This window comes from Ailuropoda melanoleuca, unplaced genomic scaffold (assembly GCF_002007445.2).
Source record: "Ailuropoda melanoleuca isolate Jingjing unplaced genomic scaffold, ASM200744v2 unplaced-scaffold5920, whole genome shotgun sequence".
NCBI classification, from domain to species: Eukaryota; Metazoa; Chordata; class Mammalia; order Carnivora; family Ursidae; genus Ailuropoda; species Ailuropoda melanoleuca.
In genome coordinates this window covers 359,465-375,306 of record NW_023232948.1, presented here as the reverse complement: position 1 = coordinate 375,306, position 15,842 = coordinate 359,465, and the positions used below count along the sequence as shown (strand labels likewise).

At 47.6% G+C, this 15,842-nt stretch overlaps 1 protein-coding gene across 1 annotated transcript in view; it reads right to left on the bottom strand.

Moving 5' to 3' along the window:
* DLGAP2 (DLG associated protein 2) overlaps window positions 1–15,842 on the bottom strand; it is a 401,616-nt gene that overhangs the window by 94,836 nt on the left and 290,938 nt on the right. Inside the window, 1 exon segment of the mRNA XM_034652370.1 lies at window positions 14,252–14,463. Within this exon segment, the coding sequence (XP_034508261.1) occupies window positions 14,252–14,463 (212 nt within the window).

Genomic DNA, 15,842 nt, shown 5'->3' with positions numbered 1-15,842 from the left:
CTTCCTGTATCAGATTTTTATAGTTGTGTGTGATGGTTAATTTTATGTGTGAACTTGGGGAGGCTATGGTGCCCAGACGTTTGGTGAAACAGAAGTGAGATGTGATTAACATTAAATCAGCAGAGTTTGAGTAAAGCAGATTGCTCTCCAGATTGGGTGGGCCTCATCCAATCAGTTGAAGGTCTTAAGAGAAAAGACTGATCTCCTCAAAGAGGAGAAACTCTGTCTCCACACTGTCTTCTCACTCAGGTTGCAGCATCAGTTCTTCTCTCAATCTCCACCCTGCCAGTTTTCTCTGCAGAATTCAGACTTGCTCACCCCCAAAATCACATGAGCCAATTCCTTAAAGTCAATCTCTCTCTCATTACACACACACACACACACACACACACACACACACACACACACACACATCCTGTTGGTTCTGTTTCTCTGGAGAATCTGGCCAATATACTGCATAACAGATTATTACAAATGTAGAGGGTTAAGGTGACACTCACGTCTTAGCTCCCACGAGAACTGGAGTTATGTCTGGCACGTGTGACTGGGTCCTCTGCTCACAGAATCACAGACTGACATCACAGCGCCAGACAGCCTGAGATCTCATCTGCAGGCTTATGCAGGTTGTTGTGCTTCTAGGAAGGAGGTCCCCTTTCCTTGCTGGCTGTTGGCCAGAGTCTCTCAGCTCCAAGAGGCCTCCTGGAGCCCTTTCCATGACCCCCCATCTTTTAGCCATGAATGGCCTGTCTTTCTCCTGCATCAAATCTCTGGCTTCCCTTTCTGCCACCACCAGACAAAACTGCTCTTCACAAGCTCATGTGATGAGGTCCAGACCCCAGGATAATGTCCATTTGCCACATTAAGTCACATGCCTGAGAGAAGGATATGTCATGGTAAGCACTGGTTCCACCTACACTCACCACAGAGGAAGGTCATCTTAGGCTTCTGCCCACCACACAATCTTTGCAGTTTTTGCTATGAATGTTCCAATGTTGGGACCTCAAGGGGTACAGAAATCTTGTAAATACTCTAACCATTTTGTTATACACTGAAAAATTCTTTGTAAACATTTTTTATTGGTGACAAATAAGTGAATATATCATTTTGTATGTTGATGGATGCTTACTATTTCTAATTAATTCTTCACTACAAATAATAGTGAAGAATTAGAATTTCTTCTAGGACTTCTTTTTTTAAATTAGATCTTTTATTGAAAGTTGACTATTTCCTTAGGATCCCATAACTGGAATTAATATAAAGGTTTTTGATATGCATTGCCAAATTTCTCAGTGAAAAAGATTTTAAAAACATTTTTATCCTAATGAGAATACTTACTTCAAAAGCAATTTAGTTAATCAAAACCTCCCTTTTTTAACTCTGTGAAAATTTTTCTGTAATTATTAATTATTTAGATTTAGGTGCCTAGTTAATGTCCAGGCTATATTTTACATGTATTTATTCATTTATTTATTTGATAATTATCTTATTTATATACTCAGTCCTTAACACACACCTATTTATTGGATGAATAAATGAATGAATTCATATGTCATGTATGACACATCAAAGAAGACAATGAATTCAATAGAACAAATTCTCTTTACTTCATTTGGGAGAGGCTCATATAGAAAGACTCAATGCTGCTTCAAGCTCAGTGCTCAGTTTCACATTACTTAATTTTGCCCCCAAACCTTATAGATTTGCCTCTGCTCAATTCTCTTCATTCAGCATGTTCTCTGGAAACAGCCTTTCAACTGTTGATGGGTTCTGACTCATTAACAGAAACACTCTCTGACTTCTTACAGGAGTACTGGGGATGCTTATGTGCTGCTAGACATTTTGAAGTCTACAAAAGTGAAGAGAGTGACTTGTGTTCAGAGAACGATGCTTTCAACACCCTTCACTGTTCGAAGGTGAACAATTCTCTGTCCGTTATGCTGTCAGAGCTCTGTCACAAGCTGTGAGAAGAACTGAGAGAATGCTTCAGTTTCTGAGCAGGAAGGCACATGTCAGGGGTAGACGAACAGCAGAAAAGTGCACAAAAATAGCTCATGGGTAGACCGAAGAGTGATTAAGTGCCTTTTGCAGCTTTGAGAGTTAGTGGGAATGAGTTTACTTCTGGGGAAATTGAGAGCTCATGTAATCAGAAATGGGAAAAATGGGGAAGAAAGGAAAAATGGTAATATTTTATGTATCTCTAGTTCCCCGCCAAAAAGGCTAAAAGGGAAATGTGACTAATATTAAAGAACATCATACACTACAAAAGTCTAAAAAAGTAATTAAAAGGAAGAAAAATAATTAATAGTGGCTCTACTTATCCTTGTAAGTGTATCTTTCCTTCACTTATTCAATCCTGATCAAAGTGGAGATGAGAACAAAATTGCAGAATATCTACAAAGTAGTAAGGATGAAAGCATCACTCTCATCACATGAGATGCAGCAAAAGATACACTCTTAGGAATATTCATAGTCTAAACTCTCTCACTAAATAGGCAGTCAGGTGACAAATAAGGGAAATAGCAAAATGGATCTAAGGAAATAAAAAGGAAAAAATTAACAAAAACATCAATTAATGAATTAGAAAATAGGAAAAGAATAGAAAATTGATAAACCAATCAATGCAAGAGCTGATTGCACAATCTGGCTCTTACAACATTCTCAAGCCGCATCCCTGATGCCCATCTTCCTTTCTCAAGATGGCCCCAAAGCTGATGGACTGCTGTAGCCTAAGTTATATCCCCAACAAGCCAATATGTAAGAACATTCTAAGACCCTTATGTCCTGAAGTTGAATGGTTCTAGAGATGCATGGATTGGCAATGGATTTCTGCAAAGGAACCAATATTTAGGATAAGGCTACTCTGTCTAAATTAGGAGATTCTCAAACTATTCTTCAGAAGTATGATCTTTCTAAGATAGTGTCCTGTTATGTTTTTAGGGAATTGGGCAATAGGACAATCTCAACAGAATGCTTACCCCTCAGGCCTATACAGAAGTAGCGAGTTAAACTATTCATGGATTAAGGGTAAAAATGAATCCATTAATAAAACTAATTTGGAGTTACCGCCATGCTAGTCAGATTCTTGTTAGCCTACTGACAAGGATAACGATTCAGAGGCAGACATATCCCAAGAGAATTCCCCTATGATGCTATCCTGGCAATAAGCAGGGTTGGTAGCTGCACAATCACAGAGAAATATCTTCTTTGCAACATTGTATGCAGTAATAAAAACTTAAAGGCAATAAAGTAATGAATAATAAATTACAGCCCATCTATTCACTGACATCCAGGCAAACACAAAAACAATATGCTTAGTCAATAGGTGTGCCATGGAAAGAGGCATGGGATTGGTGTGTAGACAGGATTTTGACCCCTATGATCTTCAACCCGGGGTGTTACACACTGGAATGTGCTATGCTACATGGAAAAGGGATATTAGGGTGCAGATGGGATTGAGGCTGGTAGACACCTGATGCTGACATGGGGAGAGCACCCTGGATTATCCAGGCAGGCCCAGTGTCATCATATGAACTCTTCAAAGCAGAGGAAGACAGAGGGAATCAGAGATACAATGACTGAGATGAGGCAGGAGAGGCTGGAGAAGGAGAAGGGCCCCCAACACACTTGGGTTTGAAGACACAGGCGGGGGCTATGAGCCGGCACATGCGTGTGGTGGTGTCCAGGGACTCAGCTGACAGCCAGCAAAGATGGAGGCCTTAGTTCTAAGACTGTGACAAGGAGACAGACCCACCCAGTGCTTTCAGAAAGGAACACAGCTCTGCTGACCCCTTAAGGTTAGCCCAGTAAGACCCATGTTGGACTTTTGACCCATAGGGCTTTCAGATGACAAATCTGTCTTTTTTTAAGCCACTAAATTTTTTGCAGTTTCTTATGATAGCAATAAAAAACTATAGAATAGTGGAGAGAAGAAAAGGAAAGGATATTATTATAATATGCACAGTGCGTTCTCATTTTTGTTTTAAAAATAGGTACATATATACATTTATGTGCATACAAAAATGGCTAGACAGCACAAAATGTCAGCAATGGCTGCTCCTGGAGACATGGGAATGTGAGAGATAGAATGATGTTCTACTTTATATAATTCTGTGTGGCATTAGCTTTTTACCATGAGTATAAATAATTTTGCAAGTTAAAAAATCAATTTAATAATTAATTTAATTAGCAGGTTGGTGGTGTATCCTGAGGCTGGCCCCAGTACTGCACAGACGTCACTCTTGGCCAGGTTGTGAGGGCTCAATGTTACAGCTTCCCAAGACACAGGTCACTGTGAGAATTTCTTGCTGCACAGGACCACCCAGGCCCGCATTCCTTGTCTGCATGTGCAGTGGCATAGCTGGTTTAACAAAATAATATGTTCTGTAGACTATGGATTTAAACGTGTGGTTCCCCATAAAAAGGCTGGACAAGCACTGTGCTGCAGCCCAGGGGGCTGATGGCCCAAATGAGTATTAATGAGCAAAAGAAGGCAGGGTCTTAGCAACAGTACTAGTCACTGATGGCTAAAAACTAACTCTTGAAGTAAAACACTAGAAACATAGAAAAAGTGGATAGAACAAACAAATCATGAAATTTTAAAAGAGGAATTTTTCATTTGCCTTTCTTTTTTCTTAGTTTTTGATGTGACTGAAAAAACATCAAAACAAGAGGAAAAGAATCAGAATGAGACTGGAGTCAGTATGAGCACTGAAAACACAAGAGAGGAAATCAGGTAGAATGCTGGGAATTTACCAGACAAACACGATAGATGAGGATGTGTGAGGGCGGGTCGTCATACCTCATCCACGAGAGGAGGAAATAGAAACAGGCAGCGAAGCTGAGCGCGTGCACCCACCCTCCTCTGCAGACAGTGGGCTCACGCCCCTCTTGGGTGAGAGCCTGGGGGCCCAGAACCAGGTGCAACTCTACCGATGGCCCCTACCTCTTGCTCTGACAGCGCCCTCTGGTGAGAGACCCTGTCAGCTACCTGGAGTCCGGAGGTGGGACTCCCACTGATGCAGAGAGCTCCCCCTGGTTTCCTCTGCTGAATGAAAGATTCGCAAGTCGCCAGCCCATAGGTGGCAGTGGAAACCGTGGCAGAGCAAGCCTTCGCCATGGGCGCATATGGTGTTCTATTAATTGAAGAGCTGCACATTTAAGGTGTGTGATATTTTCAAGGAGGCTAGCATCTGGTCCTTTTCTGGACTAATATAAAAGAAAGAGTGTAAGAAATCGGGTGGATGTGAGTCAGCTTTACACACATTTTTTTTAAATTGATGATGTTCATTTTTAGAATCTTTACAAATGATTCTTTTACTGGTGCCCTTAATAGCAGTTCCTTAATCAAACTGATTGGCAATGATTCCTGAGAAGCCATTCACAAGACGTTGGTTTTGCTCATTCATCCTGTGTGTATGGAGCACGTATAATGTGCTATACGGTGAAGATAAATGGCAATGACAACACATCTCTTGCCCTCAAAGAGTATACAGGTGATTGGAGGAAGCAAACAAGTGTGTGGTAGCAGTAAGCACGGGGCGCTAAGGGAGCGCTGTGCTGGGGCACCTGACCCAGGGAGACTCCCAGGAGGAGGTGGTCCTGAGGTGAGCATGGAAGGGTGAGCAAGAGCACAGGAGCGTTGGGGACGGTGGTGCATTTCAAACTGGGAACTGTTCAGTAGGGCTGGATGGTAGACCTCAGTGTTCGGGAATGGTGAGAAATTCGGCTTTACGGGTTGTTGGGGCTGGACCATGAGGAATCTGCCATGGGACTCGGCTAAGATAACTGGGTGCACGGACAGTCAGAGCTAGGATGCTGAGGGGGAGATCGGCATGGGGTTTGAGAAGCAGGGTTTGGGTTGCTATTCGGGAGATGCCTGTGGCTCAGTGGTCTAATGAAGATTTTGAGCCCAGATCCGAAATGGAGCCCCAGTACCAGGAAACAGCAAAAAGCCAAGATTGATGGCACTAGAAAGGAAGAAAGTAGCTCTGAGTGATCCCCAGTCACCTTTCCTGATGGGTTCTGAATATTCTGAACACCCCGTGATTTCTTCTACAGTTTTCTCAGGTTGACTCCACTAAGTCTCCAAAGTAGACCCGATTCCTTCCTAGAAGCCGAGTAGTTTGACCATTTCTCATGGACCAGTGGATCCCGAGACATTCGTAGAGCAATTAACCAGTTTACCCAAATGACTAGGTTGGTCTGCGTTTGGAGAAAAGGGTAGCTGCCTTCTCCTGGGGCAGGCTGATGAGCCTGAAAGGACATGTGAGCCCATCCTCCCAGGCCAGTCACCCGGTAGGCAGGGTTCTCCTCTGTTCTCTGGATCGCCTTACCCGACCAGCAGCCAAGCGGGAGGGAGCAGGTTTTGGAAACAGCTTGTGTCTCACGTTGCCTGGATACGAACACAACAAACAAGGGAAGTGAGGCAGGCCTACGTGCCTCGTCTTCCTGTCCCAGAATGAAGTTTTTCTCTCAGCACGGACGAGCTGCTTGCACAGATCCCTGCTATCAGCTCCCATCCTCTGGTTTTTGGAAGAAATCGTGTTCCCGCTCTGGCTCAGCTGCTGGATCCGATGGCACCCCCACTCTCGGTGCCGCTCTGTGAATTTTGGCAGATCGTGGAGTCATGATCAAGACACAGAGCTCTTCCATTCCCTGCAGGGGAGCCACTGTCTGCTGTCACTGTACGGTTCCGTTCATGCGCTTGGAGACCTTCCTTTAATATTTCTTGGGGTACAGTGTGCTGGCCACGGATTTCCAGCCTTGGATCTTACAACACAGCCCTGACTTCGCTTCCGTCCATGAGAAGCCTCTCCCTCCATCTCGCCTTCAGGCCGACGAGGGTTTTCTCTCAGGGACTAGGGGACATCACTTCCTTGTTTCCTGGCTCCAACACTCTATGACGACACGTCTGTCCCAAGCGTTTGTTCCTCTGTATGCAATGTGCCTTTCATTTTCCTCCAACTGTCCTTGAGCTTGTCTCTTTATCCTTGGTTTCTGGTAGTTTGAATACGATGTGTGTATATACGTGCGGGGTTTTATTTCTCGTATTTATCCTTCTTGAGACTTTCTGAGATTCTTCAGTCTGTGATTTAGTGTCTCTCACTGTCTTTGGGGCATCCTCAGGCATCGTATCTGGAATGTTCCTTTGGTCCTGCTCCCCCTTCTTGGTTGCTCTTGGGGTCCTCATTACGTGTGTGCTGGAATGTCGGCATTTTCCCTGCAGCTCCTGCATGTTCTTTTCCATTTTCGTTCCCACTCTTATTTTCTTTGAGTTTCCTTTTGGTAACCTCTGCGGACCTACCTTCAAGTTTGCGGATGTGTTCCTCAATTACATTGAGTCTACTGATGAGCTCATCAGCAGGAAGCCTTACTTCTGACATGATTTCTATTTGCACTATTTCTGTCTGCCTTTCTCACAAGTTTCATCTCTCTGCTGATTGCCCATTTATGGATACATGTAGCCACTTCTTCCACTAGGCCTTTTGCTGTTAATCAGGTATTTTGAGGGTCTCTCTGATTGCTTCACTGTCCCTGTCCCTTCAGTTCTCTGGGTTGCTATCTCTTGAGAATGGGTTTATTTCATTTTACTGGGTCTGAATTCTGGTGGAAGAACGCTGGTCATCACGTGCAGAACGGCAGAGGCAAGCAGCGTTCATGCTCGGGGGCAGACGCAGCTCGTGTTCTGCCAGCCTGAGAGCCCGCCGCAGCTGCCGAAGCCTCGGGGAGGTGGCTGCGTGTTCCCACCGCCAGGTGCCTGGGCTAGTGAGGGCATTTCTGTTCACACTGTCCTCTCTCCCAGTCGCTTGTGCCTTGGTGTTTGCTCCCCTGTGGCGGTGGCAGGGGATGTTCGCTGGAAGTGTCGGCTGCTGGCAGCCCTGTGCACCTGATGCAGAGAGGGGAACTTCTCCAGGGCCCCCGCCTCCCACACAGCAGCCGTGGCCTGCTGTGTCCCTGCATCAGCCCTTCCGTGCAAGTTCTTCCTGCCTCTTTCAGGGGAAGGACAGCCATTCCAGTACTGGTTTACGATCAGGGACCCAGGAATGGGGATGGAGGGTTTTCCTCTATCCTTCCCCGAGGGTTTACCCAAGCCCCCTCTAGTGGCTGACAGCCTCATTCCATAGGAAAGTGTGGTGCAGGCAGGAGTCACAGGGCGGGGGGCCTTCCCTGCAGCAGTGGGGGGTCGCTGGCTGTACACTGTCCTAGCGGCCTGGGGTGAGGGGCTCTCTCCAGCTCCAGCCCCCTTCCCACCCAGCACAGGGCTGTTGGGGAGCACAGTGGGGGCCTGTGCTCGCCCCGGGGGGCTGGGGCTCCCAAGGATCTACACAGCTTGTTAACACCCGGGCTGACATCTTCAGCAGCTCTACAGCCCTCCTCAGCACACCCCACTCCACACGGCACAGCCGTCGAATCCTGTCCTTCCTGGAGCCCCCTGGGCTGCCCTGCGGCCTCGGCCCTGCCGCTCTGTAGTCTCATGTTGTCCAGCCTTTTCTCCCCATGTCAGGGTGGCATGGCTGGGCTTTCCAGCTGTCTGCACCCCAGGCAGAACCGGACTTGTTTACCCACCACTTTGCCGGACACCATTCTATGTGGATTTGTGAAGACACCTTGTTATGTTTACCGGCCACCTAGTACTCAGCCATACGGATGAATCACAGTTCGTTTAGTACATTTTCTACTTTTAAGAATCATTTTGTTATACTGTTGAGTAGACAGCATACCCGCGTGAGTGAAGGTGTTAATGTGATGTGGAAAAGGTATACAGCAGGCTGTCTGCCCCCAACCCCCTCTGCAAATACTTCCTTCACCGCTCAGACATAAACCACTTTTATTAGTTTCTTATGTATTCCTCCATTGTTCCTTCATGCAACACAAACTGATAGGAATTTTCTTATTTCCCCATCTGTGTTATACAAAAAGTGGCATGCTTTATAAGGTTCTGGGCTTTGCTTCTTAAAAGTAATATAATCTGGATCTCACCACATCAGTACATACGAGTCTGACTTGTGTTCACAGGTGCACAGTGCTCTAGTGTATTCTATAAACAGTAGTCTGGTGTCTGCATATCTACGACTCAGTCAGCCCCGTAGCAGCGGACCGTGGGGCAAACTTTGGCTGTTCCTAACAGTGTTGTAATGACTAGAATTTTGCACACATCACTCCTGACAGGTGCAGGCGTGTCCAGGGGGTAGGTTCCCCAAAGTGGGACCTAATCTCTACTGCTGGGCGTTTCGGTGATTGAAAATATCTCACGATGATCTACAACGAAATAGTGAATATCACCGTGTTTTTGTACAACTTTGTGTGCTTTTCAGGAATTTCTTTGGAATAAGTTTTTACATTTCTAGTTTTAAATCGTACGCTAAAATACTCTCCGGAAAGTTTTAGTGATTTTTAAGGTATGTGAATAAACTTTTTCTGGCCTTTATCCATATTTATATAATGGTGTTTATTTTTCTCTTTGGTTTGTAAGGCATCTCTCTCTATATTAAGAATATAAACCTGTGTCACTTAAATGACAAAACATTTCTCCAGGTTTGAATTACTGTTTTATCCTGGTGACAGTACTTTCAGTTTCTTGATTGGTTGGTTTGCTTTTATTACAAATAAGTTTTTAATTTTTTGAATTCACATCTGTCATTATGTTGTAGCTTTTCACTGTGGAATAATGTTTGTATATGTCTTCTCCATCTGAAAATTACAAAACATTCATATACACACATATGTGTATAAGCACATACGCACACCAGATACATACACACATGTGTAAGTGTATACATACATACCGTGTAATACACACATACTGATATGATCCTTTTTTTTTTAAACAGGCTCCACACCGAGCATGGAGCCCAAAGCAGGACTTGAACTCACGATTCTGAGATCAAGACCAGAGGTGAGATCAAGAGTCACCCGCTTACCCAACTGAGCCACCCAGGTTCAGTCCACCAATATGATTCTTAGATCTCATATCCATCTGAATTTATCTTTACATAGTTCTTGAAATAAGTCCTCATTCCTCTATAGATTTAAAATGCCGCCTTCCTGAGAGAAGACTCAGAGATGTTCAGAATTATTAGAGCTTTGACTTCCAATTCAACTAACCAGAAAAAAAAAAAAGAAACAAAACCCCAAAGGCCCCCAAATGAAATCAGTCGGTCTACCTTTCCTAATAATCAAAAACAAATTCTGCAAATCCAGTATCTAATACAAATACACAAGCTGACTTAAAAACCCAGCAAATCGGATTCAGTAGTAACTTGAAGCCTACCTTTTACTTGTAATAATTGCAGCTGGTGTCCACATGTGGACAGGGTCTGTCCCAGGCACAGGGTCTGACTGTCCTGATGAGTCTGCCCAACCGCTGAGCACTTTGTGCGTGAAGGCACCGTGACATGTGTGCAGGATTTCAGCTGTTTGTTTGTGCTGCATTTTTCTTCTGAGAATGAAGCCTTTCCCTTACTTGCTATTCTCGAGAACGCAGTGAGGTGAAGGTAGGAGTCCTTACATATACAAAGAGGACGCATGCTCAATTATTAATGAGAGGACGGTTTTTTCTTGGTTAATAGCAGAAAGTCAAGACTGTGTTCAACAGAATCACCATTGCAAGAGGTCAAGCATCTTGAAGGAGAAAATCTGCAGGCTTTACAGAAGGGATTTTGTATTCGATGGCTTAAAAGGACTGATAACAGCCAATTAGAGATCCAATTTTCTTCTAGGTCTTTAGCCACGCAGATGGAAAAAGAGCTGCGGGTACAGTTCATTTTCTACGAGCATTACTGTGACGGGGAGGTGCGTACAATTCCTAAGGCTTTGGTGTGCCAATGTGATGATTTAGAGATAAGAACATAAATCCACACCTGTCACACTGGAACTAAAGCATAATTACCAGGTTCATGCTGCTGTTTGATTTGCATCCTTGAATACTGCTGCTAGAGGTTGTCCGTGCACACCAGAGGAGCACAAACCCCGTGGGGGTCAGCAAACGTGAATTCTTATTTTTAGCACCTGAATCGGCCTGCCACCTGGAAACGTCTGTCAGCCCCTCCTGATGAGGCTCTGTGGTGCAGAAGGGGAAAATGCTCAGCGCACTGTGAGGTCAGATGACTTCAATTATATTTTAAATACAACTTAAGAACTATCAGGTTTGCTTCACTGTCTTTGGGTATAGAATAAACTCTAGAATAAAGATGGTCTATTGATGTAGTCTATCACGAATGTCAGATTCAGTTGATTCCAATGATCCGCACAACTTCTTGCAGCAGCGATGAGCATCCCTGGTGCTAAGGGACCACAGGTGGGAGGGTCACAGGCAGTGGGGACGGGGGTGAGGTGACTGACAGGGGCACTGTACAGCTGTCTGTTCTGCAGAACCTGGTCTGCTAATATGGGACTCCCAGCCAACCCCCTCCTTTCCCATGGGCTCCTTTGACCCCGTGGTAATACCGAAGTACTCCTTCCTTTTCCTGTAATGCCTGCTGCTCTCCGCAGGCACGCTCCTGCCATCCTCAGGCAAACACTCTCTCTCCGGGCACGGGGTTAGAATCACTCCTTTCATTTCAAACCCATGGTCACTTCTGTGACATTCTGCACCTTTCTCTGAGTTGGGGTTCTGTTGCATAAAATGGGCAAAGTTATAACTTCCCTGAGTAAATAGTTGAGCTTCTGTGATGTTACTTAAAATGAAAATTAATGAAATTACATTGAAATGCACAAAATGCTAAACCAATGTAAAATGTGCTCAGATGCTGATAGGCGATAATAGTAACAACTTAATGAATGTACCTCCCAGTCATTTAACTTGTATTTTCAATATGTTAAACCCAGAGAGTGACTGCCGGGAGTTCCGTGCACCTGGCAAATCAGCAGAGTGCCCCTGCTGGGCACGGTGCCATGTGGACATCTCACGGGGCACTGCTCTCCCCATTTTGTTTCTTCCAGGGCAAGGTCAGGCGTGGGGGAAAGCGTAATTTGCACACTTAACAGACGGAGCTCAGTGCTCTGACACTTGCTGGAAGCATGAACAGAGCGACAGTTACAGGAGGAAGGGAAGAACGGCCCAACTGCAAGGTTATCTCTGCGGACGGATCGGACAGCGCGTGGAGGCCACGAGTGGGGTAGGGGCTGAACCCGGACCAGGACCGGGAGGGGGCACCACTGGATTATTCATTCCTCCAACTTTCACTGGCACGCAGGAGCCATCAGTGTGTGAACCCCAGCTTGGCTCGCATGCGTAGACGCTCAGTATCTGCATTACGATGTCAGGCGGCCTCGGCCTCTTCATCACTCTGGGGTTTGGGAAGAATTCTGACTGTTCTGGGTGAAGGCGTGGGTTCTAACGTAACTCCTAATGCGGCCTTGTCAGCACTGCCCCTGGGGCTCCTGGTACGAGGCCCGGCAGTCTGGGTGAGGAGGTGCGAGGGATGGCAGGGTCTCCACCTGCCGCGGGGTGACGTGAGATCAATGCCCCGAGGACAGCTCGAGGATGGGCACACGGGATGCTGAGGGAGTGCTCATCACGGGGGGCTGGCAGAGAGGGGATTGGGGTGGGGGGGCGGACTCGTTAACACAAAAATCAAGTTCCTGATTCTGAAACTACCGGATTCCTGCTCACCATTAAAACACAGCTTGTTTGTTTTTTTTTTTTTACTTTCACGTGGTTTGCTTTAAAAATAAACAATCGTGGGAATCACAGACTTTCAAAATGTCAGCTTACGTCAGTGGCCACACGCCCAGGGGCCCCGAGCCCCGGACCATATACGCATCAGCAGCCTGAGCCCCCAGGCCCCTGAGCACGGCGGCTGCCTGGGTGAGGTGGTCCTCGGGGAGAGTTACGGTCATTCCTAATGTGCACGTGTGACTACGCACCCCAGGGGGAAGGTGGGGAGGCCCGCGGCTGGCCCGCTGCCAGCCCGCTGCCTGCCTGCTGGTCTGGCGGTCAGGTTCGCGTCTGGGCTGCTCAGCTTCTGACGTCCTGCAGGACAACGCTCCGGCAACACCTCCTGACTGTTTCTTTGCTCAAGCATGCCTCCCGCCCCCGATGCCGTCCCTGATGCCCCGCCAGCACATCAATGCCGTCTCCAGAGGGGCTCTGTTCCCAGTCTGTCCCTGACGAACCCGACCATCTTCTCCACGTAAGACAGAGCAGAGACGCACGTGCAGGGACACGGACTGAGGCGTCTGCCACACCCCACATCCTATGCAGCATTCCCCAACCCGATCGCCATGCAATTTAACAGAACGGGGCAACAAAGTCATGGTTTGCATCGGTGAAGAGTAAGATTCGGCTGCCATTTAAAATCTGTATCGTGCATGTTGCACGCTACCCTTACTAACTGGAGGTGTTGGGAAAAGTCACACGGTTTTGCTTGTCGCCATGCGCACCAGGCACGGGAGGGGTGACACAGAGATCCCACCTCGGTCTGGGGCTCCATCCTCCTGCTCACGGGTTATGGTGACAACTCTGTGCAACAGAGGCAAGGCACAAAGACGCAGATCCCGGGGACAGAACCTTCATGTGGGACGGCGACAGCTTGTGGGGGGTGAGGCCGGAGAGCTCTCGCATGCAGCGGACCTCTGAACAGCACGGGGGTGCATGGCGTGGGCCCACTTCTATGTGGGTTGTTTCCCATACACACAGTGTGGTACTGTAAATGTATTTGCTCTGCCCTAAAGCCCCGTGTGGTCCAAGGGTCAACTGTACACCCAAACTTAGCTGTGGGTCCAGAGACACACAGCAATGCGGGTGTTAAGAGCCTTGCTTCCAAGTTCATACTAATGGTCTCTTTCCCAAATAGTTGTCCCTGTTTACACTTCGGGAGGTAGTTAAGTGTATCAGCAACCTATCTTTGGACAACATTATTAAGCACATGTTATTGTACTTGTAAAACTAATAATCCGTGCTGTCCCCTGCCCTACAAAAATCCTATTGCCTACAAATGCGCTTATAAAGTTTTAGTAAACAAGACATTCCCTATAAGATTTCCGCACATGCACACACATTCCCACAAATACGCCCCTGGCAGAACTCACTGCCACGATCTGAGAACATCCTGATGGACCACACCAGCTATGATAGTGGCTTTAAGATGAGCTGATGTGGAAAGCGCCCAAGTAAATAACCAAACGTCTGACTGTTTTTTCTAGGGGTCTTGAAAACTGATGGCCACAAATCTAACATTTGCAACTCAGACACTGAGGGCAGCTACGACGGGCCTGCGTCTGGACAGGGAAGACAGGAAGGCGGTCTTACGTCTGGAGATCTGCCAGTGGCCGGGGTCCGATGGGCTTGAGCAGGGGCTCCGGCCGCATGGCCGCCGTGGGGGACGTCTTGGGGCTGGAGTCAGACTCCGCACTCTCCTCGTCGCCCATGGCTTTGATGTAGCTCCCACTTCGCATTCTCCTGCAGGGGATCTCCTCGTCCTTGGCGCCCGTGGGGTACCCTGCCCACTCATCTTGAGGCACCTAGGGGAGAACAGACACACGCATGCATCAGGGGTCACCAAGAAGCCCGGGGCTCTTCCAGGGGACAGACGCTCTGCCGTTCCTGGAAGACATGCTCCTTACGGCCGTTTACCGTTTGAAGTGAGGAGCGTAAGATGGATGGTTGCTGGCGCTGTCATTCAAAGCCCAAAAGGACATTCATGTACTATTACTGTTTCTCCCCATTATAAAAGTGAGAGCTAAACTTGGGAAAAGTGACAAAATGCGAGGAACGCCGGAGGAAAAAAACCCACTTGTAATCTCAGCACCTACAAAACAACACTGCTTACGTTTTAGATTTATTTCCTTCTGGTATAAAAGGAAATTAAAATTGTCCTTGAGAAGACTGGGCGTGGGGGAGGAGTCCTCCAGGATGGGGAATAGGACAGCCGCAGTAGGGAGATGGGGAGAGCAGAGGGGAGGACGGGGCTGTGTCCTGGGGCTTCACCCCCAGGGGCAGCAGGTACAGGAGTGGGGGAGGCTGGAGGTCGAGGAGTGTCGGTGTGCAGAAACCCTGTGCTCAGTCGCAGACCTGACAGGCCACGTGCCTGCACCCAGCAGGCCCCACATGCACCGCAGGCTCCAGGCTCTGGACCAGGTTCCCAGACTGAGGGTGGCTGGGCCTTCAGACCAGGAAGCAGGTCAGCACCTTGATATTCGCTCACCACACCCAGAACCTGAGCTCCTCATTCTACAACCAGCACAAGTCACAGGACTAGCACAGCGCCTGCTGCCCCCAGCGTTCCCGTTCCGAGCCGTCCACGGTCGAGCGTTCCTCAGCTTTGCATGGCCACGGGGAGGCTCTGCATGACCTTGACCCCTTGGGTCAAAGTCACATTTACAAAAGCAAACCCATGTGGCAGGCAGCATCTGGGTGTGGAGAACCCCACCGGTGTACGTGGCACAGGTCACACACAGCGCCGAGGTGAAGGGCCCACACGACCCGTTCTTCACGCTGCAGGTGACAGAGAAAGAAAAGGACAGAATCCCACATTGAAAACATCTTCCGAGTGGCACTTCCCTGTTGCAAAGTGTTTGGATGCTTACGCAGAGTCTGCAGAGCAGCCCGCAGGAATCCTCCGTCCTTCCACTTGGTCAAGCACCCCGCCAAGGTTCCGCACACCCATGTGCAAAAGCCCTCATCTCCTTAGAACACGTGACCGTAGCATCGCTCTGGCAGATGGACGTCTTCCAGCCCAGCACGGGAGACCGAGGGTAGCACAGCTCCTCCCAGTCCTTGTGAACTCTGCCATTCCAGCCAAGACATGGGGGTGGCAGGAGCGGGCGTCTACACTGTCAGAATCCCTGCAGCCCTGGTGGTGACCGCGTCGATGGATCTTGTCTGCACGCTCCTGAGCGGG